Source organism: Lonchura striata, chromosome 12 (genome assembly GCF_050655825.1).
Source record: "Lonchura striata isolate lonStrDom1 chromosome 12, ASM5065582v1, whole genome shotgun sequence".
NCBI classification, from domain to species: domain Eukaryota; kingdom Metazoa; phylum Chordata; class Aves; order Passeriformes; family Estrildidae; genus Lonchura; species Lonchura striata.
The window spans coordinates 16,691,420-16,718,003 of NC_140714.1; the positions used below are offsets into that span (position 1 = coordinate 16,691,420).

General features: G+C 38.8%; 1 protein-coding gene across 14 annotated transcripts in view; it reads left to right on the forward strand.

Annotated features, from left to right (window-relative positions):
- Positions 1 to 26,584, forward strand: part of DOCK3 (dedicator of cytokinesis 3) — a 184,135-nt gene that overhangs the window by 19,140 nt on the left and 138,411 nt on the right. For 13 of the 14 annotated variants that reach the window (XM_085590130.1, XM_085590132.1, XM_085590126.1 and 10 more), the window contains exons 2-5: positions 375 to 458; positions 8,584 to 8,624; positions 10,446 to 10,501; positions 12,741 to 12,837. In XM_085590130.1, the coding sequence (XP_085446256.1) occupies positions 375 to 458; positions 8,584 to 8,624; positions 10,446 to 10,501; positions 12,741 to 12,837 (278 nt within the window). Of the gene's footprint in view, positions 1 to 374; positions 459 to 8,583; positions 8,625 to 9,963; positions 10,055 to 10,445; positions 10,502 to 12,740; positions 12,838 to 26,584 lie in introns of those variants that run through there. The other variant, XM_085590134.1, reaches the window with a different exon arrangement.

A 26,584-nucleotide genomic window follows, 5' to 3' on the forward strand; every position in this document is an offset into this window, starting at 1 on the left:
GTTGATTTCCTATTGTAATCTCTGCAATTTGGGCAGACTGTTCCATTGATGGGTTGTGGAGTAGAGTAAGAATTGAGAGACAAGGAAATCTTTGTATGCAATATAAATCACAGGATGCTGATTAAAGTGATTACAAGCCTTGCTTAATTTAAAAATCTTTTTAAAAACTCAGCTTTTATTATTGTATTGTTGAGCTTAATTTCTAATAAGGGCCGGAATAAACACACCTGATCAGGAAAAGTTGACAGGTTTTCTGGGCAGCTATGTAAGAGCTATTTTTATGCAGGGAGTGAGCTAAAGGGCTATGCTTAGAAGAAAATTCACACAAAGATCCAAGCCTCATATGTCTCTCTCTCTTTTTCCCCACCCTCCAGTGATATGCAGCTTCCGAGGAACTGTTCCGCAAGGCTTGGTCCTGGAACTAGGTGAAACTGTCCAGATCCTGGAGAAATGTGAAGGTAAGTGTGATGTCCAAGAGGGAACCCCATTTTCTATGTAAGAATATGCCGCTATCTTAATCTAGTAGATTTTAATAAGTTCTTTGGAAATCATGATGCATCAAATCAGAGCACTTGAATAAAACCTACTCTGACCCACTTTCTGTAGGAAAGGCTGAATGCTCCTGGCACTAATCCAGTCTGATAGGGGGTCAGTGTGTTTGAAGTTAACCATCTGTCCAGAAAATCTTGAACCCTGACCTGATTGTTGTGTTGTAACTGGGTCTTACACTGAATTTTCATCATGTAAAGTATAGAATTAGTATCTTTTTTTACTATATTTTCTCAGTGTTACTGTTATGCATTTCTATTAAGTGTACCAGATTAATTACTTAGAAACATCTGAACAGGTGAAAAATAGTGGTTATTAAATAGATTAGCAATATCAGAAAAAATGTAAAAAATATGGGTTTAGGGGAGATTTTTTTGCATTTATCTTGATGTGTATTTTTGTACCTAAAGCAAAATGCCGTTGTAAATTTTATAGTTCTTATGTGGCTGGAGATGTCTCTGTGTGAATAAATCAAATGTCCTAATACTCTGCTTTATGCACAATGAAGAATGTGATTGAAGTTATATGTAAAAGGAGAATGATTCTTATCCTAATGTTCAAGCAAGTGTTGTAAAAGTGTCTGGTGAGAAGTAGGTTGACAAGATACAGTAAGAGTACTTGTTTCACTGTAGTCTGAGGTGGAATAATGTAACCTTATTCCTGAAGTGTTGAACAAATTCAAAGCCCAGATCCACAAATTTGAATTCCAAATCAACATTCCACAAAGTTGTAGATTAGGTTTTTTGTTTGTTCAGTTTCAAGTAATTTTTCCTCTCCACTGTGATGTTGCTACCCAGACCTTCTGCATGCTTGTCAGCAGGCTCTGCTTTGCCTCTCTCATGCTTAGAATTGTCTTTTGGTCTTGATGCTTTTTTCTTGTACTCAGGTGTTTGTTTTCCCACTGACTTAACTTGTCACAAAAAAGTTGCCTTCTCTATGCTATTTTTCTAGTAACATACATTTGTAAAAATTCTGTTGAATGAGAGCTTTGCAGTGCAGTGGAGAAAACTACCCACAAAGAAGCTTGCTGTAAAGAATCCCATGTTTTTTTAAAAACCACAAGTGCTATTATGGGCTAAGCCGTGCTCACACACTAAGGGCAGATTGTAATTATTCTACCAGGTCTTGAAAATTAGAACGTGGTGCTAGCTCAGGAAAAAAGTATCCCTTTGCTTAGGATGGGATACATCTAAGGGAATTAAACATTGTATGTTGCTGAAAGCAGTCATGGTATTTTACAGCCATTTCTGGAAAATTTTTAAAACTGGGAGATAAAAGCATGATCTCCAACGAGCAGGTTTTTTATGGAAAAGCAAATGGATAATCCATCTTTTCTTTACAGTGTTAAAATAATTAGGCTTTGACTATTTCCTTTGCTGGTAGTTTTGGGGATGATTCCTCAAGAGCAATTCATGCTAGTCTTCAAATTGCTGAGAAAGGAGGTCCTCAGACAGGGTTTTCCTGGATGGAAGATGGTTTGTACAGAATTTTTTTGGTTTTGTATTTTAAGCCCTCCATCCTGTCATTTTGGTTGAGGTGCCTTTACCATGGGCTTTGTGTATAAAAAGATTAATTTTGATAATAACATCTGGAACTCCACACTGTGAAACTCATCTGAATATTCAGATGGTCTGTGCTACAGCTCTTGCATGTGTGAATTATGCAAAAAAGCACACTAAATGTGCAAAGTAGGCTCTTAAAAGGGGAAAAAAACCCAGTTGCTTTTTAAGCATTCTTGTCTAAGTGGTTGTTTAACAAGGTCCTCTACTTCTGCATTCTTTGTTGGGGATTCTTTTGTGTAGACAGACTGGTTAAAGTAATGTTAACCCACACAAAATAAGGGTCACTGCTGTGAGAGTCACAGGAGATCCATTGCTGTTTCAGCTTCACTTCTTGAATAGTTTATGTATAATTGTCTGCAGCAGGGATTTTTCAGTCTGGATTGAAAAGATTCACATACACAAAAACTTTTAGTGATGTGAGCTATGATTTCAGGGACTTGCCTGAAGAATTCGTCTCAGAGAATTCAAGGCTGACAAAGATTCAAAGAGTATCTATACTTCTGAATGTGCTTATTTTTAATCATAATAATTTACTGAATAACTGTATTTGTATTATAAAAGAGAAAGTGTTCTTCTGTAGTGATTGGTGTAAGAAGCAGTCCCTGCTTTTAGAGCAATTGAATGAAAGAGAAGGTAATTTCCTATTTCAAGATTTTGGCTATCACTGCAGCTAAGTTTTATAGATATTTGCAGAGTAAAGAAACAAATGTAGGTGCATGCACCCACACCCATACATAAATACAGGTATTTATCTCTAAGGCTAATAAATATGAACATAACTACCAACTGATAACATGTTAAAAAATACTGTGGCTATCTATGTATTCTTTAAATGAAATAGAGTGAAATAGTCGTCTTTTTTAGTTTGGCTCTTGTTCACATGCTTGAAATGTTGGATTTCCCCAAATTTGTGTTCCTGCCCCTCTGTGTGCCTTCATACCAGACCACAAATATCTAAATCACTGTTTTTTAACCCTTCCTAGGTCTGACAACCCCCCTCCCCCTCCCCCCACTGCCCACTATTCCAGTAAATAAAAGTCATGGACTTGGTACCTGCCTCTCCTCTGCAGCTGCCAAAGGCTTCTCCCGTGTTTCCATCAAGCACACACCGTCTGCAAAGCACAAGGTCTTACCAGGGAGGTTTTATACTTACTGCTTTCACAAAGGACTCTCAGATCCTCCACTGGTCTTACTCAAAGGTTAGAAATGTTCATCAAGGCACCACTTGGACCTGTGCTTGTCATTCACAGCTTTCTCCTCTCTGACCCCCTCCACTGTGATCTTGGCACCGAGAGAGAGCTGAAACACCAAGTGGAGCTCTCTGCTCTGCCTGCTGTGCCTTAGGGGCATGAGCGTGGCACTGAAAATGCTGAAAGATGGAGTTTTCTTTTGTCAAGTGGCAAAGTATAAGCACATTCCTTGTTTGAAATATACATTTGGACTATGCATTCTGAAGTGCACTCTGTCTTTCAAGTCACATGGCCATTGCCCTGCCACAGGCAGTGGCTGTCAGTAACTAGTGGCATTCAGACTAAATTTAAAATGTCTGTTTTGTCCATTTGTTTTTATTGCTCGAGGGCAATTTTCTTTAGATTAAAATACTTCAGAAACTGTAATTATTACCTTGAGAATTTTGTATATTCACTGAAGAATGGAAACACCAGCTGATGCCTGAAGCACTAGTTAAAAGAATATTATCTTGCCCATGCAAATTCTGCTATCCACACAAGTATTTATCTACATGGTTTTCATGTGTGTAGATTAATAATTGTGTTCTTAAACCATGCATAAAATATATTTAAAGTTATTCCAGCAGTGATGGCACGGTCAAAATAAGTGTTTCTGGTCTTTGGGACACATAAACAGCAGATATAACTCGCAATGAGGGTTTTTAAAAAGTTCTTGATGAATTCAGTGTGCTTGAGAAGTGATGCCTTTGCCATGCTTCCAAGCTGTGCCATACAGATGAGGGAGGAGTCCCACTCCAGGCTGTCAGTGCTGTGGGAGCCCTGCAGGTTTCCTCCCATCTGAGTCAGGAGCTCACCTGTGGCTGTCTGGGCTAAAGTGACTCCTTCCCAGTAATTTGTTTTTGGCCCGAGGAAGATGTCTCCACTGAGATATCCATTTTCCTCTTGGTTTTCCCCCCCTCCTTTTCATTCTTTTTTCCCTCTTTGCATTTTGTGGACTGTGCCCATGGAAGTGAAGCCTCTCAGACTCACACCTCTGCTGCGAGGAAAGTCGTCTTTCAGAGCCCAGGAGCAGCTTCTTGACAGCCCTCTGGCCAATGCCACAATAAAACACATCCCATCTCTCTTTGCCTTTTGTCGTGGTAATAATGCAGCCCTGGCAGCATTATCAGCACGTTCCTGCAGCTCTGCTGGCCCAGGGCTGCTCCCTGACGTGGTGCAGGCAGGCTGGGCCAGGGACTCAGCTGCTGCTCCTTCTGCCCGAGCTGAGCTGCCAGCATGGGACAGAGCGCTCCCGGCTTGGGAAGCTTGTGCTGAGCACTGCTCCTGTCCCTCTCCTGAGTCACTTTGGGCGCCTTCAGCTCTGCAAAGCAGTTCACATGCAGATAACAAGGTAAAAGCAATTGTTTATTGGCTTGTATGTGCAAAAGACCGCTTTGCTCCAGGTGTGAAGGTTACTCACGTTACTGCCATGTACATTTATTTTTATAGCACAAAGAATGATTGAGTTCCTGTAGGAGATTCTACTAGCAGTACTTTATTTAAGAACAAATTTTAGCTTTAGGATTTACCATAAATACTTACATAATTTATTTTCAGAATTTTGTTTGTCAAGAAGTTATATGCAGAATTTATTTTTTCTTACAGTCTGCAGCTCATGATTCTTTACTTAACACTGATACTTGAGCATTATTTTTCTGAAAAGTAGATCAATATCTTTCGATTAGGACCCTTTTGCTTTTTTGTGTCCTCTAAAGGGATGAGCTGTTCCACGGACAGACCTCTTGTGGATTAAGTGGAAATCTGAAAAAGGTTGAGATGGCTTTTAGAAAGAATATCCATTTTTGTTCAACACACTTTCAAGTAAAGATCAAAAAATCATTGATAGCTCTTCCAGTCTCTGAAATGAAGAGGTTGAAATGTGCAGGACTGCCCCAGAGCTACTTTTGCACTTAACTTGGGCTGCACTATTGCTGAGACTGTGAGACACCTTTGGAAAGAGGTGTCTTCAGTCTTTGTCCAACAGTTTACAGATCCTCTAATGTGACTTCAAGTTCCCCCACTGGATTTCCACAGGTACAGGTAGTTTTAGAGTGGCATTTCTGATAGACTAATTCTTGGTTTTCTTGCACCAAATGAAAGAAAACCAAGTGTGTGATATGGAATATCCCTTTGGCTGATTCAGGTCAGCCATCTCAGCTGTGTCCCTTCCCAGCCTCACTGCAGGCATGATCATTGTTTCATATTAATTTATGCACAAAATTCTTGTCACTTTATAGCTGTGTTTTTCCATTTCTTGATCTTAAATCCCATCTTCTTCACAATTTCTGTGTAGTCAGTACCCTCTGAAGACCATGTGTCACTAAATGCATACCATAACTCTGAAATATTATTATTTGCAATTATTATTTGCAGTGCAGTGACACCTAAAGCTGTTGGTCAGTGCTTGTTGGGGTCACAATTAGCTGAAGCACCTTCCTCAGCTTGATGACTATTGTCATTAAATCCTTCAAAACAAATGCTCTTGAAGATAAATTATTACATCAATATTAATGTGTTTAAGACTAATTCCAGAATGCAGGTTTAGTTCATTTTAGGGAATAATGTAATGCAATTTTCTAAATGTGCCTTTAAAAAAAGCATTGTACTTTTCCCCATAGCTTTTACTTTGTGATACAGAATGAATTGTGCATTTTACAGTGTGGGGCTTTCAGCTTCTGCTGAGCTCCTTGACTGTCTCTTATTTGAACAGAGTTAGAGAGGGGTGACTTAAAAAAAATTATACTACATTAAAAAAGATAAAAATAAAAGAACAAGCAAGATCTGGAGAGCACAATTTATAAGATTAAAGGAAATTTAACAACTTCTCAAATATATGAAAAAAACTGCAAGAGGGAAGTCAACAAAATGTTTTCCATGATACTCAAAAGAAAAAAACATCCAATATTCAAATAGAATCAAAGAAAGTTCAGGTTGTAAAGGGAATGTATGTTGTCTGAAACACTGAAATAGGTTGTCCAGTGATGATTTGCCATCTCCACTTGACATGAATATGCCAGATTTCCAAGTACTGTACCAAAATTTCACAGGTTACCTGCAGTTTTCCTGGCCATTGTTGATCTGTAAAAAAGGTTTCTTCTAAAAAGTCACCTGTGCAACACCACTGCTTTCAAACTGGTCAGTGTGGAGTAGCAGAAATAGAGTTTCCTTGGAATTTGGTGCAGAAATACCTTGGATTCTAGGTTTTATAGAGTATGGGTCATTTTCCACAGCCAAGGAGTGCAGTGTTATTCAGCCCTGATAATAAATTATTGGATACTGTTCAAACCAGACTCACTGTGAGGAGAGATTTAGAGACATGGCTTGGATGAGCTGGGTAATTTCTCAGGGTCCTTCCTTGCCTGTTTTTCACAACTATGTAAACACAGAGCTTGTAAACTTTGAAAATTTGTTTTGGAATGAAGAACAGAAGCTTTAGAAATTAGCTAGGTTTTTGTTTACTACCCTGCTGATCTAGATTATTAATGGTCACCCCCTTTACTGGGTTTTGTTTTTTTACAGGTCTGTTCACAAACTTGGATAAAACCACTTTTTTCCCCATTTACTAAGAAGTTTGTAATTCTGTTTGTCTTAGAGCTTAAATGTCTGGTTATTTCTGAGGTGCAGACTGTATTTAATATTAGTAACAGTGAATCACAGGATAAATGCATTTATTTTTTTCTGTGACCTTAAAAATATGCAGCATCTGTTGCTCAAAAGCAGGTGTGGGCACAGTTGTGTGGAGTTCTAGAAATCACTCATGTTAAGGATCTGTATGTGTTGTTTATGCATCTATGTTTATATTGATATGATTGCCCTAAAGTTTGATCAACTAAAATTAATTCAAAACAACAATAGTTTATTTTTAAAATATAAACAATGATTTCCTAGAAAAACAAATCTTTGCGTTATGTCCTATCTCATGAGAAATGTGTAATGAAAAAGATGGATCTTAATTTTTACATTTTTTTTCTGTACTAAGTTTTGCAGTTGTCTTGAATTCATCTGTTTTTTATTTCATATTGACTTAGATTCCCTTTTTAAAACAAAATAAAAATTCAAGACTATTAGACTGTCTTTAAAGTGAATTCAAGGCCTTCTTCCCCACATCTGATCCTCTCAATGAGACTCTTATTATAAATCAGCCAAATCTGAAGTCATTTTTCTAAGAGAGACAAAATACCCAGTTCCTTTCTTCTGTTCTTCTCTATTCTCCATAGCAACTTACTGGCAGGTTTTGCCAGTGCAATTTAAAATAAGGGAGGGAAAAAGTAAGTAGGAAGTCAGTGTGAAAATGACTTTTGGTGGGAAGTGGATTTAGCTGATGTGAGGTGCTGGCTGTTGGCAGGTGAGGGCTGTGCCTGGCTGACACTGGCTGCAGCTCTCTGGGGGCTGAGCTTGGCTCGGCCTGGCCAGGTTTGCCCAGGAATTTGGGGTGGCCAGGGAGGGCCAGGCCCCCTCCCCAGAAAGGTACCCACTGTCCCCTGCAGTCCTGGGCTGTTCCTGGCCCAGCTCCAGAGTGTGCTGCTTTTCCACTCCTCAGCTGGGTGAGGTTTCCAGCCCCTTTAGTCCCAGCCGAATCCTGCAGTGACACCACTGTCACCTGTGGGAAGCAGCAGGAACTGGGTTCTTCTGTTTAACTTGCAGCTTTAGCAGCTTTGTGTTTTACTTCTTATTTATTGTCCTGTCTGGAGCTGTTTCCTGATGGAGAATACAAGAATAATAATGGGCTGTGTAAATTAGATCCTAAAGCCTGTTCTCTCCTCAGACATACGTAAGACCAGACACATGCAAAGAATTTATATTTGTTTAAAGCACATTAGAAATGTATGATAATGGCTTTTACAGGTTTCTGAAGTCTGGAGATTTTGTCAAGATAAACACTGCAACAAGACTCATGTGCCAGCCTGGAAGAAGTGTTCAGTGCAGACTCTTCCCTGAGTGCTGAATGAATCTTTGCCACAATGACTAAGGATTGTTAGTATAGGAACTAGCTAATCTGCTTTTATTCCTGGTGGGAAAAAACAGAAGCATTGCTGGTTGTTAAGGGTTTGTCAATAGTGCAGAGCGAAATAAAAGTAATTTTTACAAAACACCCTAATAAAAAAATATTTTAAAAATTTCACCTATGTGAGGCACAGCTGTTTTTTTAGATTATCTCAGTAACTGCATAGCTGTAGTCATTTTGCTTCTGTGTAAAGACAGCAGTGCCACAAATAATTATAATGTGTTTTATCTGGTTTCAGGTTGGTACAGAGGTGTTTCCATTAAGAAGCCCAGTGTCAAGGTAAGCATGAATACATTTGTTAATCTAATGGCAGATTAAATCTATTTTACTGTTGCAATCCAGTAAACTTTTTACTTTCCTTCTCTTTTTTCCTGTGGGAGGATTGGATTTCTTTTTAAATTGAATGATACTCATTAATCACTCAAAGGATCAGAAACCTTCCTGACATGTAACATGTAATTTTTTCAACATTTATAAATCTCATCCAGTTTGATCCTCTCCACCCTTCTCCCCTAAGAAAAGCATAGGTGGGTGATATTGCACTGCTTAAATGCAGCATTTTAAAGAGCACATTTAATAAGGTGAGTTATTAATCTAAGACAACTTTGAAAAAAGTCTGTTGAAAGAGGATTTTATAAGTTGTTGGGGGTGGTTTCAGATTTTTGTATTTTAACCATTTGATTATTTGCCATTTTTTTTCCATTGTTTTTGCTCTTGGAGAACTTTTTTGACTGTTCTGGTATGATTGTTTTTGTGAGGGCATCTAAGTTTTTTTAAAATGTTTGTATCCAAACATGCCAATGGGTGCCTCTATATGAGCTTCACTTTATTTTCTGTTGATTTAAATATTGCTTGTATTTAAAGAGAGAATAGTACCAGATCCCTCATGTTTACCTAATACCTATGTATTATGGAATATAAAATTACCTGTATTACATTGTCATGACTATAATACTCTCCCAATGAAATGTCTGCAGTCATTGTGTTGTCACTCCTGCTTGTGTATATGTTCAGCTTTGATAGGAGAGCCCTTCAAACCTTCCCTGGTTTCTTAGATACCAGAAATAAGCAGCATTAACTAGAAGTGAACCAAACAAGGAAGTGAAGTATAATTTCCTTGCTTTCTGGATTTTCACGTGGCTGAAAGCAAGCACATTTACTGTTTTCCTGATGAAGCCATTCCTCTTAGATTCAGCTTTTTTCCTTCTATAATTTTAGTCTTGCCTATGAACAAGAAGGAATTCTCCTTAGCATTTGGAGTTCCCAGATGATAAGGAACCTGCCCCTGCCCCAACCTGCACCCTCAACCCCAAATTTTTCTTTTGAAATTGTATGTTTTTAAAGCTCTAAAAAGTGAAAGCCCACACTTGATTGCTGACATTTTTGTCGGAGGCTGTCAGCTGGTTTTTAATCCAAAGATTTCCAGTGCTGCTACTGTATTTCCCAGTGAAGTGCAGGTTGCTGTTCTTACACACTGACAGACTTTACTGTTAGGATTCAGGGCCATGTACTTTACAGAGAATGTGGAACACTGGGAAAAGGTTGGATTAAATTACCTCTTTTCCCCATGTCTCAACACAAGAGCACACTGGCACAGGCAAGGTCAGAGTCCAGCCCTCATGGGAGTAGCAAAAGACAAATAACTGGAGGTGTCCCAAGTGGGTTTGAACAGCTTTTCCTTGGAAAGGGAGAAGAACTGATAGCTCCAGGTATGCAAGTAATAGAATACTTCTGTCCTTGGGGGTTCAATGCAAATTTGATGATGGGCTTTTAGGTTTTGTTTAATTTGTCTTTTTAAGCTTCTGTCTGTGTCACTCCTAATCAGCATCAGCCTGCTCTGGGAGCTGCAGGTGCTGTGCTGCGAAGTGCAGAAGAGTCACTTTTTCTGATCTTCCCAGGTGGAGGTTTGGTCCAGTGTGGTGTCCTGGTCTAAGACTAAAATAATTAATTGCTTATAATCTGAATGTAGACTTTTGACTGGCAGCTTTGTTTGGGGGACTCTTAATAGATAAATTGGCAGTTATTTATTGTGCCTTTAGGTTACCAATGCTGAAAACTGCAAATGTATTTTTCTAATGGACAGAATTTTTTCTCTTGCAGGGGATTTTTCCTGCAAATTATATTCACTTGAAAAAGGCAATTGTCAGTAACAGAGGGTGAGTATTCTTCTTTCTTTTTTAGAAGCTACAGTGCTTTTTATCTAGAAGGGAAAGAAATAATTATTGAAACTTACAGAGATTTTTTAGTTTGTTGTACCTTTTTTTGTGTATGAGGGATGAAAATTAAATGTACTTTTACAGAGCTGGGGGTTGGCTTGTTTGTTTTTAATACAGCAAGAATCAGGTCTGATGGTTACTCTTGTTTGCTTTGGCTCATAAAATTGCAATTTTAGAGGTATCATCTGAAACACATGCATTTAAAGAACTCTGCTTATATTCTTCCATTTCTGCTTTTTGTCTCACTGGCAAAATACTGTATTTTCCTATTTGTTATGGAGGCAGCAGTCAGTACACAGCCTAGCTCATTTACCTACAGATTTTCAGAGTCAGAGCTATGTTACCTTGAATGTTTTCCAAAGGATCCAGCCCTCTCCACCTCACCCAAAGAGTGACTGAAGTGCACTGCTGACAACTTCTGCCCTTCTCTTTGTATTCATGTGTTGCTGGCAGTGAGTTTATATCAGTTGGTGTGGATAGCAGCACTGGTGGCAATGTCATTTCAGGGAAGTTACTGACTGGGGGCTCTGGAACCTGCAAAGTTTCCTGTGAGATTGACTGTGACTCCTGAAATCAATACCTTGTGTTTTCACCGCTGCTTTTACTTGCATATTCCAGCTAAAGGCTGCTGTGGGGAGATTTATAATTGCAGTGTTTCAGACAGTGACCTGAGGCAACAAATTAAATGTGGAAGATAAAATGTATTAAATGACACTTAGTGAACTACCTGCAGAAAAACAGGAGACTTCTGATAGTCTTGAATTGTAGATTTGTTCCCAAAGGGCCTCAGTAAGGGGAGCTGTAATAGTGAAGCTTCATAATTTTGGGGTGTAATAAAATTATGTATGTTGCATAGAATGACCACTCCTAATGTGTACTTCCTTTAGGGGAGGGAGCAGTTCCCTGTGATGTGCAGTTAATTAGTCCTTGACATTAGTTTAGGGTTTGTGAAGGGCAAACCAGTTCAGGTACTTATTAGGAAAGCTGATATACTGTTTAAAAGTATCAAAGCCTCATGCACCACTTGACACAACAGAATATAATGCACTTCTGAACCAGAGGGGTGTGGTTCTTTCACGTTTTGTTTGAAAATTCTTTATTTCACAATATATTTCAAGTGCCATTATAAGCACTTGTGAAATAACAGAGCATGTGTTGAAGCTGGCAGGTGGCTGAACACCACACAGCCACCTGCTCACTGCCCCAAACATCCCTAGAGACCTACAGGGACTGTCCCCAGGGCTGGAGCACCCTCCTGTGAGGACAGGCTGGGAGAGGTGGGGTTGGTCAGCCTGGAGAGGAGAGAACACTGGACAGAGCTGCTTGTGACCTTTCAGTATCTAAAGGGGGCTTGTAAGATGATGGGGACAGGGCTTTTTGCAGGGTCTGTAGGAATCAGACAGGGGATGATGATGGGTTTACATTTGAAGAACATATATTTTAAGCTGTGGGTAGTGAAACCTTGGCATAGTCTGCCCAGGGAGGTGGTGGCTGCCCCATCTCTGGAAGTGTTCAAGGCCAGGTTGGGTGGGGTTTGGAGCAACTGGGACAATGGAAGGTGTCCCTGCCCATGGCACGGGGTGGAATGAGATGAGCTTTGAAGTCCCTTCCAGTCCAAACCACTCTTGTGGTTCTCCTTTAACTGTTTTGGAAAATCTTTACCAGAAAGGAACAAGTTTTTTTTCTTTTGATTAGAGGATGGATCCCTTAGATTTCATCTGCAATATTGAAAAGCTTTCTGGATAGGACATGTTAGTAGAGAGCAGGCATTTTGGGTAGTTTTGATATTGGCTAACATTTTTGAAGGGGGGAAAAAGGGGTGGACTGGCTTAAGGAAGGGACCCAAATTGTGAAGGACCCCACTTTACAGGAAAGTTAATTTAACATGCTGTAGTAATGAAAACTTTTCATTGACCTTGACTAGAATGAAATTATGTCTTTTGAACAGGTAACCAGAAAATGCTTCACATAAGCTTAATCTTGTGGAAGGTAATGGAGGAACAGTAGCTATGCCTCTGGAGTTGCTTCAGTTTTACAACAGACAAAATGATCTCCTTAAGATATTCTCCTTATTTTGAACAAATTCAAGATCTGGAATTCTACAAATTACTGTGCCATCATATTTCTTTTTCTACTTTTTCCAGGGTACATTTCCTAATTTCCCCCTCTTTTTCTACAGGCAATATGAAACAGTTGTTCCTCTTGAAGATTCTGTGGTGACTGAAGTCACAGCAACACTGCAGGAATGGGCTGTGCTCTGGAAGCAGCTGTATGTGGTAAGAGCAATGCTCCTCTCCTTGCACATCTCTAATATCCTGGGAGAAATGTTGCCTGCCTTTGTGCATTCAAAATCCATCAGAATCAATATCAGAATTGTTGAATTCCTTGTATTTAATGAGGGTTCCTTAAATATAGAATAATGGATCATGTGAGAGTCACGTGGACTGCACTGGAACTTTCTGCAGTTCTGAAATTCTACCTTCAGGTCTGAAAATTTCATTGTTATAAAAAAAGGCAACAATTTTAAAGGGCTATTAAGTATGTAAGAAATAGTATAACATAGAATAGAATAGAATACTTTTGCAAGTCCCATCACAGACTTCAAAAATTATTCAGCACAGTTTGTAAATAATTGTTTTAGTGTCTAGAGTCCAAAAAGAGAACTCAAACTATGGGAAGTTTTGTACAATTTTTCCTCCATAAATTAGAAGTAGACACTAGGATAAGTGTATTGAGTTTTATACACATCTTTTTTATATAATTTTCAATTGCTGCCACATAATGTCTCCTACTTCTGCTTTCATCTCTCTTCTTTTCTTACATTTTAATAGCCAAAGCCCATGTCATAGTAGATAAAAAACTCGAGCATTTGAAGGTATTTTTTCCTGGCTTTTAGTAATTACAAGTCTTAACTGTAGGATTAGGATCAAGAACTGTAGGTGCTCTACGCTTGCATTTCCTTCCTGTCCTTCCTTTAGAGAAATACCTCTACACAGAGCTGCAGGGAGCTTTGTTTCCTCATTTAAACCTTCAGTGACAACAGTTACATGTCTAGGAAACCAACCCAGGAATGATCCAGTGGAGTGAGTCTAGTGCATCTCCAGCATAACCAGCTGCGTTCTGTGCTTCAAAAATCAACCTACTCTTATGAAATCATAACTGGTCCTGTTCTTCTATGGGGCCAGATGTCCCTGGAGGCATTTTCTTGGAAAGGAACATTTGATCTAATGGAGGAGGGGCAGGGAACATGGTATATGTCATGTTTTATACTACTCTTTACACCTAGTACTTCTCATTCTTCCATTGTATAGCCATACCTCCCTAAGTATGGGAATAAAGTGATCTTTTCTGTTTTCATCCTGTAAGATTTTTTTTTTCTCCCCCTCTCCCCCGTGTCAGCTGAGGATGACAACAGTAATATTGGCAATGGCATTAAATTGGAAAAAGGGGAACCATTTTACCTACAAATGAGCTAAGCTTCCTTTCTACTAAAGTATTTCTTTTTTATTGTTAACACCAGTTCCTTGAGGGGAAGGAGAGAGAAAGCTCTAGCTATAAACTTTCATTTAGTGATTTTCCTTTCTGGGACTGCTTTCTATTGTAGCTCATTATATTTCTTATAACACTGCACAAAACATTATTGTATTCTTAAATAACCGGGGAAAGAATTTACTGTTCTCATAGAACTTTGGAAGGAGGCATCTGCTCCATGATGAAGAAATTGGCACAGCTTCTGAGCAGAAAACACATTTTTCTGTGTTGTGTTTTTTTTTCTTTCCCAAAAACTTACAGAAAGTTAAAAATTCTAATATAGAAATAATCACAGGATTGTTTAGATTGGAAGAGACTTCTTGAGATCATCAGCTGCCTTCTCAAGCAGGGTCAGTGCCAGGCTGACAGGACTGCACTAGCCAGGTTTTGAGTTCCTTCTGGATGGAGATTCCCCAGCCTTCCTGGGCCAAGCTGTCAATGTTTGAGCACCTTCAGTGATTTCTTATCTCCACTGATACAGTACCACAGCTTTTGTGGCAGAACAATTTACATTGTTCAGTGGGTAACAGACATTTGTCCCATCTGTGGGCTGTACATTGGAAGCCTGAGGAAATGCACTGAGGTGCCTGTGGCCGAGCTGGTTCTAGAATTTTATCCTTGGTGTTCATGCTGGAAGCTATGTAAGGACACACCTTAAAATATATTGAAAGATTAAATGGAAATCCTTGTTTGTTGTTGGATCAGCACCAGGCAAAATTTTAATTATTCCCAAACTGTAATAAAAATATCTAAGAAATATAATTGATGTTATTTATCATGCTGCTGTGCCTAGTCAGCTTTGTAGAAACATTTCTTACTATAGAGGAAATTCAAGTGGTGGTTGTTGCACAGACATCTCAGTAGGTCAGTGCCAGCAAAGGGCCCTTCACTGGTCAGTGGGGCTGACAAACAACGTGAGCAGCCTCTCTGAACATCTCTGAATAGGCCAAATGTTCACCTCATGCTTTTTGGTGAACTCCCTACCTGGATTATGATTTGAAAGACCAAGTTTGTTTCAGTTAAAAATTCCCAGCAATTACCTTGTTGAGGTGCATTGTAAGGTTTGTGTTTGTCTCTCAGTGAAACAATGGGAGCTGGGGTGTAATACTCAGGAAGCCTACAGTGACTAAAACACTGCCTGGAGAGGGATGTTATGTTGTTCCAAGATAAGGAATTTCTGTTGACAGAAAATTGGAGGGAGGAGGAGAACAGTGAGAAATGAGAGGGTGAAGTAAAGCACAGCTTTGAAACAGTTGCAGAAAATTAGTTGGTGTAAAATATTGTGAATCTTCCTCATTTTCTTCAGACCACAGAGAGCCCATGCTAGTACTGGGAATAAACTGTGCGTGGGGAATCTTGAATGGGTTTCAGTTACAGGAGTTGTGCAGCAATCTTAGTTTAGATTTCTGAGAAATATATATTAGAAAGGTTAGCCTGAGATCATTGCATTACACAGGGCTGTGATATTCTTTAAATTCTTGCTATCAAGGTGAAAGCCAAGTTTTAGTCTGAGGAGGAAAAGGCATTTGTCCGTAATGAGTTCATAGAGAAAGGGCTGTGCCTGAAATGAATTTGAAATAGAAAGATGTATGATGTGTTGTTTGCTTTACTGTGATAACAAATTATGCTTCAAGTGGTTGGATTCTGATCATACAACTCTTTAAATGCTGACAAAACAGCAAATTTATTTGAAAATGCCAGAGTTTTTTTCCCAATTGGAAAGCAATACGAATAAAACTTGGATGGAAACTATCAGAATCTGTTATTTATATTGGATGGGATTTTTAGCAAAAAACTTTAACCTTGTTAAAAATTCTATGCCTACTGAAAAATAATCTATTTTTAAATAGATTGAGTGATCAGGAATAGAACTTAAATATTTAAATGAGTAAAGATTATAATACTTTTATGGTTCTGGAGACAAACTTTTTAGCAGGGCCCATAGCAGTAGGACAAGTGGCAATGTTTTTAAATGAAAAGAGGTCAGATTTGGACTAGATAAAAGAAAAAAGAATTGTACTGTGAGGGTGGTGAAGTCCTGGCACAGGTTTCCCAGAGAAGCTGTGGCTGCCCCATCCCTGCCAGGTTGGACAGGGGAACTTAGAGCAACCTGGGACAATGGAAGGTGTCCCTTCCCATGGCAGGATGTGGAGCTGGGTGAGCTTTAAGGTCCCTTTCAACCCAGACCATTCTGTGATTCTATGTGAAGAGCACATTTTCCCCTATTTCAGTATGTAATCTCTGTGCAGACAAGGCAATGTCATGCTGCTGGAAAATGGAAAGCAGTTCTTTGCCTTCTGATGTGTATCCAGGCTGTATCCTGTATCCAGGCTTCAGAGATGAGCACTGAAACAATGAGATTTAGTAGCTACTTTCTGGCAAAAAAAGCCCCTATTCTATATGACCCACTTGGTTTGGTTTTTCCTACTTTCACTGCTATTGTAAAAATCATTAGGAGGGAGTTCACGGTGAGTGTGGATCTCGGTATTTAAAATCTCTGCTACATAACCACTGGAGTTGCTGGTAATGTAGGCAGGGTTACTGCTAACCACAGCTGGCCAGATGTGTGTGTTTGCACACACTCATGTGTTTCAGTACTGTCAGTAGGTTAACTGATCCAGTATCTTGTGGTGCTGTTTTGCCTGGCTCCAATACTCTCTGGTGTTCCTTAGATTCATTTGGACACCATAACTATGTCCTTCTGTGAAAGCCTAAGAAATGTAGGAGAGGGTTTTACTTATTGTTTCCCAGTATTGCAAAGGCAATAGGCGAAAGATGCCAGTGATTCCTTTCCACAGTCCTGTACTTAATTTGGAGTGGAGGAGAAAGGAAAAGTGACATTATTAGTGTACCACTGTAAGCTGCTGAGTCTGTTCTTGTGCCTACTCTGAAAGGATGAGGAAGAGAGAGCAAGAAGAAACCTTGGGGAGACTTGTTTAGGCACAAAGGTGGATAAAGATGCAAAATTGCATTTGTTACAGTGAAATGGGTGTGTGCAGCTCCTGGGTAGTTGCCCACACCAGTCTACTGACTTCTGTTGAGACAGCAAAATGATACCAGTAAGGTTGTTAACTTTCTCTCTTACCCTGTATGTGTTGATGAGATTTGTTATTTTTATACTACTTCTAAATAAAGGATCTGCAAGTTCTCTGTAAGCTTTTGTTAATTAGGTCAAACAAGGCTCCTGTGAGTTTTTAAGTCAGCTAAGGAGATCACTGAAACTCACTGTTGGTGCACAGTAGCTATTTTAACTGTAAAAAAAAATTCCTCAGAGTCTAAGATGTAATGTGAGAACTATTTCTGTTGAGAGAGCAGATGACTGTGGAGAGACCAAACATAATTGCCTAATTTAGAGTTTGGTCAGATCAATAACATTAATTTACTACTTTTATGCAAAGGGGAGCAGGGGATGTGTGGGGTGACTTCTTGTCCTCTTTCAGGTGTAAGACCTAATGGTGTGGGAATAGATGGAATTTTTGCCAGCACAGTGTGAAACCAATTTTCCATTGGCTCCTTCTAAATTTCCTGAGGGATCCTATTAAGGAACAGAGTGGGTAGTAGGACGTGGTGCAATTGCAGCTGTGTGATTTGGTGGTTTTGGGTGTCCTTAAAATTGAAGCACTAGTTAAAACTAATCTTGAAAAATGCCATTCACTGAACCACTAAGGTAGTTTACTCTTATGGGGAGTGTTCTAGGAGACATTTTTATTCAGTGGGATGTGCTTTGCTTCACATCTGATAAAACATGATGCATTTTCTGAAGTATGTAGGCAGAAGAAAATGTGACATGACCTAAAATGGATGTGCTGTATCAGAAGGTCTCCCTTCAAGGAACAGAATTTCTTCAAGTTGAGGCTGAGCATATTAAATACATTCTTAAATTCTGTGCAAGCAGACTCCTGGAAAGATGAGAATATTTGTACCAAGACAGATGTACAGAAACAGTATTGGTTGTATACATGGCCCTCTTTCCTCTTTCTCATTTTCATGTCATTTTCAAAGTTACCTTGAAGGAATATTCCTTTAGGATGATTGTTCAGGTTTGTGAGAGTAATTTTAAAAGAATCTGAAGAGCTTGTCTGGCCTCAGTTAACATTAGCAGAGAGACTCAGAGTTATCACTTTAGAAGACAGGGCTGTGGATGATAGTGTTCAGCAGTGGTATGGATATTTTTATATCTTTCTGTGTTTGGAGTGAAGGATGAATTGTCATGGAGTGACCAGGAACTCAGATGGGTGTTTGGGGCAGCTGATAGTCTCATTAAGTGCTGCACAGCATATAAGGGAAACTAGGAGTAAATATTTCCACTTCCAGGAGCATCTAGTTCTTCAGTTCCTCAGAGGGAACAGTGCACTGAGAAATCGTCTCATTGCTTAGCAACTGAATCTGAGGCTTTTAGCAGATTTGTTATTTGATTACTAGAAAATAGTTGAAGATTTTTCTTGATTGGGTTGTGATGGGCGTGTGCAGAATGATTTGGAGAATGCAGAATAATGAACACTTCAGCATTGTATGGTGGATATTTTTATAATTCAGTATCTTTGCTCATGGAGGGGGAAGCTGGAGATAAACCACAGAATGTTACAGGTTGGAAGTGACCTTGAAATATTATCTGGCCCAGCCTTTTGTCGGAAAAGGATCCTGCGTGGGATTATGCAGCACCCTGCCCAAATCCAGTGAATGGTTGTTCTTATTGAAAGGGGTTTCTTTCTTACATTGGGATAAAAACCCTCCTGGTGAAATTTCCACCCCTTGCCCTTTGTCTTCTCCATATGTATCCTTGTGGACAGAGAGCCTCCATCCTCTTAGGGAGGCTGTGCTGGTACTGCAGTACTGGATGGGATGCACAGGGAGAAAGGACTCAGCTGCATTTGCCTTTTCTCACAGGCCAGGATCTCCAGCCCCTCCCCTGGACCTGCTCCAGTCTGTCCAATCTTTCTTGAGTTCTGGGGACCAGAATAAAGACCTCACTGTATAAGTGTCACAGTGTGATTTATATCTGCTCATTATCTTAGTCAATTAAAAGGTTTTGTAGGTAAAATCAGAGACTTGTGCTGCTTAGGTGTGTTGGAAATTTGAGTAGAGTTCCTTCTCTTACTTTGTCAAATTGAGGCTTGATTTTTACATCAATTTATTAGCTCTGGTTTCTTGGAGGTCTTTAGTGGATGTCATGACCTCTCTCTACATTTCTTCCTTGGAAGAGCAGTATTAATGTAGAAATTACACTTAATATTTATTAGATTCCTGCTATAAAATGCAACCCATTTCAGTATTTCTCCCCTTAGCACTAACTTGCTGAAGTTCAGTTCAAGTGCTTCATATTTTAAGGTTATAACAGGTTCCCATAATTATTATATTTTCTTTCCTTAATTTTAAGAAATTTTATGTAGTCAGTGTCTCATACTGATTTGTGGAAGACTCTGAGCTCTAAGGAATTAGAATTAGATGTAATTTTTTAGGAGAGTAAAATAAAATTTGTTTGTAAGCAAGTCTTATACCATGAAAATCCAAAAATCCGTTTTAATTTATTTGAAAGTTACTTTGCTTTGAAGACCACAGGATATTATGGCAGTTGATTGGGTTTAAACACCAGTATAACAAGGAGCCATATATGCAGTACCTTTCATTTACTGCCACATACAGATTTATGATATTATTTAAGATTATAGGATCATCTAGATGGTTTTTATGTATTTTCAAACAAACAAAAGGTTGACTATAAAACAAAAACTACAACCTATCAATCAAACTGTGTGGGAGGAATATATGTTTTGAGTTACCATGGAGATGGATAGATTTTTAATAGATTTTAAAAGTAAAGACAGAATTAAATGTAAGTTACCTTCTGCTGTCCTTTACAAGTCCTACTGTGACAAACGACATGCAGGGCATTTTATAGCCTCTTGCTTTGTAGGGAATGTTATTTAGTCCTTGATATGGGAGGTTATAATATGCTCTTTTAATTTGGAAAATAAAACAGTAGCTGTGTTACTGATGCTGAGATTCATAGCAAATTTTATGAGGATATGAAGAGGGTTTGTTAGATTAAATTTTTCAAGTACTACCTGGTTTATAGTTAACAAAGATTTCTTGCCTCTTTGAATAGTATCCAGTGTGCATGCTGCAAACAGTGCTACAACACACATGTAAAGTATTTGTGTGATATTAAAACATGGGAATTTAATTTTATTGAATGCTGCTTTAAGACCAGCTGGGAAAAACCAACAAAGAAACAGAATTTACTCAAGGGACACCAGTGGCTGACCTGCAGATGATTTCAAACAGTTTCTTCTGCACTGTGAACACATTGAATGTTGAATTGCATTAAGTAAAGGAAAGAAGGTTTTAATCAAAAAACTGAACAGAAGTTTGAGAGTTTCTTCATCTGTCACTGGAGAAAATCATCTGAGCTGGTCTAAGTCTGCTGATGTTACAGAATTGCATTTGAAATACAGGCAAGTGGTAGTGTGGTTGGAGTTTAATATTCCGGAGATGTGTTTTGAGAAAACACAGCAGTTTGGTTCAGTTTTTAAAGAACAGAAAATTAAGAGGGATAAAGGGGGAGAGACTGGCAGTCTGGCTTTTTGGAGTGAGTGAGCAAGGTGCTGTGCAAAGGAAAAGGCTGATCATCCCTAGAGGCTGTTTACTGGAACTAAAAAGGCAGTTTGGATTTAATTTCATAGAAGACAGAAATTGTTTTTCAGTAGAAAAGCAAAGAACATCTGTCCTTTTGGCAGCCTGGATGGCACTGTGGTCCATGTGGTATCAAGAAGTGTCCTTCAGTCTTATCCTGATTTATGCCACTTTCTGCTGTTTCTATCCTTAGGACAAAGGAAAAGGCAACTAGCATATAACAATTTCAGTGATTAATAGTTATTGTAATTTAAATATATATACACAAAACAAAATTCTATTTGTTTTCTAAGAGGAGTGGGTAGCAGAAAGTTTCACAGGTGAGAGGGGTAGAAAAATCAGTGTTATATGGATCAGTGTAGCACAAGTCGACTAAATCCTTTGTGACTGGAGTGACAGTGAGCAAACATTGTGGCTGCAGCAGTGGACAGTCAGCACTTGGGCTGCCAAATCTGATTACTCTGCATTGTTGCATTTGGCTGGAGAGGAGGCAATGGTTGATAAACAGGAATCAAAATGCATCTCAGTTTAAAAACTCAGTAGTAAGCCTGGCAAATGGATAGGCAATTAATTTTACATAACATATTAAGGTGAAATGAAAATATTTAAGATAATTGAAGACCTGTTTCTTCGTTCTTATTTCAGCTAGCATCCACATGATTTGATATATTATAATATAATTGGTAAATTAAAACTGTTCTAGAGGTATAAACAGGGTGACAAATGCAAACATCCAAGAACCAGAGAAACCAGTCCAGTCTACTTTGTCCCTAAGGGTTCTGATAAGAACGTCAATCTCTCTGTAAAACCAAGGTAATACATCTCTAGTCTTGCATATGTTTTCATAAAAATATTGTAGGTTTAAAGCATTGGGATGCTCAGTGTTGCATAGAAATATTAGGAATGGCAAATATCTACCTTTCTAGTAAGGTTTGAATAATTTTAGTGAGCTAAGCCCTAAGAACTGTATGTTGAGCTGCAAATGGTAGTGAAACTCTGGTTGTTCCTGGGTCAGTCAAAATAAAGAGAGGTCCTGGATGTGGTCATGCAATCAAAAACTACTGTAAAGCACAGATAGAGGAAGCAAGGCTAATTTCAGTTGTTGTTTATCCACATTTTCTTGAGTTCTTGACTTTCTCTTTGAGCAGACTTCTCATAACAGTTTTTTGGTGACTGTTGGAATGAAGGGGAAAACTAATATAAATTGTATTTTTGGAAACTGCTCACATAATTTCTTAAATGGTTGTTGTTACATCTTATTTTTAAATTAATGGTGATTAATGACCTTTGGAGAAATGTGTTCTCCTTTCAGAAATTCTTCTGTCTGTTTCCTAAAGCTTTATTGCTTAATAGAAATTAATCATGCTATGTTTTACACATAGATATTGCTTAAAATAGAAGGAATGCGAAGAAAGAAAAATAAGAAAAATTGGGAGATGTTTCTGTGATAGTACTGGGACTTAGCTTTTCACATTTTTTGTGTTCATCTTCCCGTAAATTCCATGGTGGTTTTGTTTTGTTTTTAATTTAGTGTAGAGCCTTGTGCTTGCTGGTTGGTCATAGATACAGCTTTGGGTTCAGTCATAAAAGCTGATTAAATATCAAAAGAATACTGATTGCCAAGTTTGATTTCAAAGTCTTTAGTTGCTGTCACTGCCATCACTGTACTGCTTAGTGAGAAAGATACTCTGATTGTATGTTTATCCCTGAAAATATCATACTGCCTTTGAGGGGAAAAAAAAATCCATCAGATTATATGAAGAATTAACTCCAAAAGGTATTTAGGGCACCCTAACAGTTTATAAAACAAATACTCATTTCTTTTTACTGCCAGTGCTCACTGCCACTAATAGGTCAAGATCCAGAGTGTTTAGATGAGATCCAATACGTATTACAGGAAAAACTGTCACTGGAATAATGGAAAACATAAATCATGTGTAGGGTTATATTATTTTCTGATAATATACATGTAGCTCTTTGTATCAGTGCCTTCCTGTGGATGTGGTCTGTGGTTTGTGTTGCTGCAACACCAACACCTGCAGCTGCCAAGGGCACAGTGAGGGCTGGAGGTGCCTGAGCTCTGCCCAGCCAAACCCTGCATCCCCAGGGCTGTGCCTGAGGTGCTCTGGGATGTTGAACAGCAGCTGCAGAGACCCAGGAAATCCAGGAACCTCTCCTAGTGTAGGCATGGGGTAGAAGTAATAGATTTGGGTTCAAAGAAGTTTAGTTGTTTATGGAAATGGTATTTAAGGTCTACTCTTTGGTCAAAGTCTTACCCACAGCAGTTAAGATTGTGTGCTCGTTTGACTTGGCACAGGGCTTCCTAGGGCTAATATAACTATATTAATTCTTTCTTTTTACTGTGTTTTGCTGAGCTGGGTGCGAGTTTTGCAATCTCCCTGAACTGAAAGAGCTTCTCATAAATCTGGAAGATGCTGAGCCCTGAGTTCGTTATCTGAAGTGTGTGTTTGTTTCAGCAAAGCAACAGAAGTCTGAGTTCAAAGCCCTTTACAGAGCAGGGCAAACAGTGGTGTCTTTTATGTTCTTTGCTGTTCAAGCATTGGCTCTTTGATCTAAATTAAATTGTGGTTGATGGAGCAGATTTCAGTTTATTCTTTCTGATACATCCTCAGAGTTGATGGGGAGTTTGTGAATGCCTGTTCTGTAGTGTGTGCAAGAGGCATTCAGGAACAGAGCTGAGCCTGCATCCTGTCACAAGCAGAGGGATGCTTATTTAACACCTCTCTGGACTCTTCACACTGCTGTAAGGCAGCACTGCTGCTGAGAGAGGTGGTTTGTCCCCTGCTGTCCCCTCCTGCCTGTGACATTGCCACCCTGCCCCTCAGGAAGCAGCCATGGGGTGGGCACAGAGTGGCCCTGGGCGGTCACTTGGCAGCTGGCTGGGAGCCTGAGCTTCCCTGCAGTTTGGTCTTGTGCTCAGTGCCCTCCCAGTGATGCTTATCAAAAATGCAGATTTTTGACTGTGATATTACTGCAAGTGTTTCTTTAATTTAAGAATAATTATTCCAGCTTTCTTTTCTGAATTAGCTTAAGCTCACTTTACTGTGTACAGGTGCATAAACAGGTGTTAAAGTCTGACAAGTTATCCTTGTGTTGTACATTTCCACATCTATTACTGACATAATGTAATAATTTTTTAGGGTAGGCCAGTAAAGTTTTGAAGGCAGTAATTTTATATTGGGAATCCATTTCTGCCTTTCTCTGTGGGTTTTTTTTTTTTTTTTTTCATGTAGTCTCAGAACTTAAAGTAATAATCAATAAAGTCCTTCTGGCCTGTATGTGACCTGGCAGGCTGTGCAGAGTGCACAGGGAAGCTCCCACTTTAAAGGTAGTTACACAGAGAAGTTACCACTTTTAAGGAGTACCACTTCAGTACCACTTTTAAGGATTTTTGGTATCAGAATTTTTGTTGTGACCTGAATAGCTCAAGTTTAATTTGAAGCGCTTGTGGCCAGTTACCTTCCACTGCAGTTTCCCTGCCCAGTGGGTGCCTAGTGCTGTAAATGCCTTTACTGGTACTGTCAAATGGACTTGTTATTTTCTAATTGAAGGGACATGCTCAGAAAGCTGCTTAGATGGAATTTAACAAACTTCTAAGTGTAGCATAGAATAGTGGCTCACAATACTAAAAGAAAATTTCCCTCTTTTCTGGGTAAACAGGTAAAGAGGAACAGCAGTGGTTTCTTTTTAATCTTTCTGACTGTGTCTTCCATAATGAAAAGGATGCTGTAAAAAAAACAGGTGTGTGGCAGGTTTTCATTTCATAGAGTTAATGAAATTACTGTAAACAAAAGTGTTAATTATGGAATGGTTGTTAGAATGGAAGAGAGGGAAGAGGAAAATAAGATTTTACTGTGCGGATTTGGGGTTTTTTGTAACAACCAAACAACTTTATTGTATATAGGTATTAATAGTATTTTAATTTCATTTAAATGTATGTGATGATGGAAACTTTTGGTCTTGGAAGTTATGGGACATGCTGGATTTTTAGAAGATGTAGTATATCTTTATATTTCCCAAATATAATTTTTAAAAAAAAAGGAACTAACCTGTCACTTTGAATTGGGAGGTGCCTATTACATAAGATATGCTTTTATAGAAGACATCAAACCCTGTCACCTTTGTGGAGCACTCAAAGCCCTGTGCAGGGTGGCAGCTCAGTTCAGGCTAGCTCATCACTGTGCTCTGAGGACCAGTCCCCTGAGTCTGTCAGAACTCCTATCAATTATTCAGTGGCCTCAGATATTCAACAGACAAAAACCCTGCCCTAAATATTGGGAAACTTTGATTTGTACTTTTATGCAGTAAGCTCAGCTACCCCGTTTCTTGCACCTGTTTCCCATCACCTGTGCCTTTTTGTCTCATTTTTATACAGGATCGAAATCTGAGCTTCTCACTAACTTCTTGTCTCCCTTTCCCTGGTTCCCTCTCAGACACTTCCCAGTCAATCCCAGTCTTTATTTTGGTGAAACTTGATTGTGTTTTCTTTTATTTCCTGAATTTTGTTGGGTACTTCTTGCTTTCCTAAATAATTCAGTTGTTGTTGTTTAGTTTTTACTTTAACTATTATGAAAGAGGACAATAAGAAAAATGTTGACTTAGTTTTTCCTGCAATTAAAAATTTAAGTAGACAATTTGTTTAGCTGACAAGGAATGATGTCAAGAGATGTTGCAGTTATTTTTTGAAGAGGCAGAAGGGATAGGGAAATGGGGATATCCAGTTGCCTTTCAACAGGGGAAAATATTGTGACCAATTGAGCGCTAAGAAGATACAAACCAAACAATAAGTTTTCTGCCAGTTTTTATCTGGTCCTTGTGTCACAGAACAGAAACAGAATGGCAGTTTGTTTTTGGAGAACTAGCAGCATCACTGACAAGTTTAGAGTCAGGAGGATGATTTTAATGAGCCACTTAGGCTTGTTGTTGGATTTTGGTGTCATACTCTGAAGTAGCTGGTGAATGTTCTGTCTGGGATCTGACAATAATTGCCAGGCTTGTCAGCTCTCACTGTGATACTGGTGCTGTCATCGTGTAAATCTACATTAGAAACACAGCTAAATGCAAGACTTCTGTTTAACAGTTATTCTGTTAACAGCATAGTATTCTGGGAGGAACATAATTATGATTTGATATTTCTCTTGAAGCCACTGCATTGCTATGTTAGATAAAGAACAGAATGCTGGTATTAAAATAGTTGCAGAAAGAGGAAACACAGACATTGTGTACTTTGCTTTTTTAAAAAGAAGTCTCTTGTGTGAAGCAATCTAAAATAAATCTTTTCTAGTTGTCAGTTTTATTTATCCTAGAAAAGCCATACCCTGTTTTAAGATAAAATTTTTTAACACCTCTAACACATTCCACTATTTTCCAAGGGGATTTTTTTTGTCAGTAAATATGGGAAATGCATATCTAGGTAGTTGACAGGCTTTGCAAAAGAAAAGCCAGAATTCTCTTACACATGGACAATAGGCTGAACCATTTATACTCCATGTTTATAATTTATACATTTATGCTTTTCAGTGAAAACCCTGGTACTATCTCAGCTGCTCTATTGAGAACATTATGTTGCTGTGGATGGCACCATTTTCTAATTGAGTTCCTCCATTTTATTAGAGGAAATGAGAGAGCTGTGCCTTACGGAACATCTTTTGCTAGAGGTCCTCAAGCTGGCTTGGTCAGGACCTCCTAATGGGTTGAATAATCTGAGCATTACATTTTCTTTCCTGATTTCTTCTACCCCTCTGCCCTGTGATGTTGAACCTCTTTGCTAGTTTTGAACTCAGTCTAACAAAAAAAAAAATTCTTGCATATAAGTGGCTGTGTAGAGGAAAGAAATGT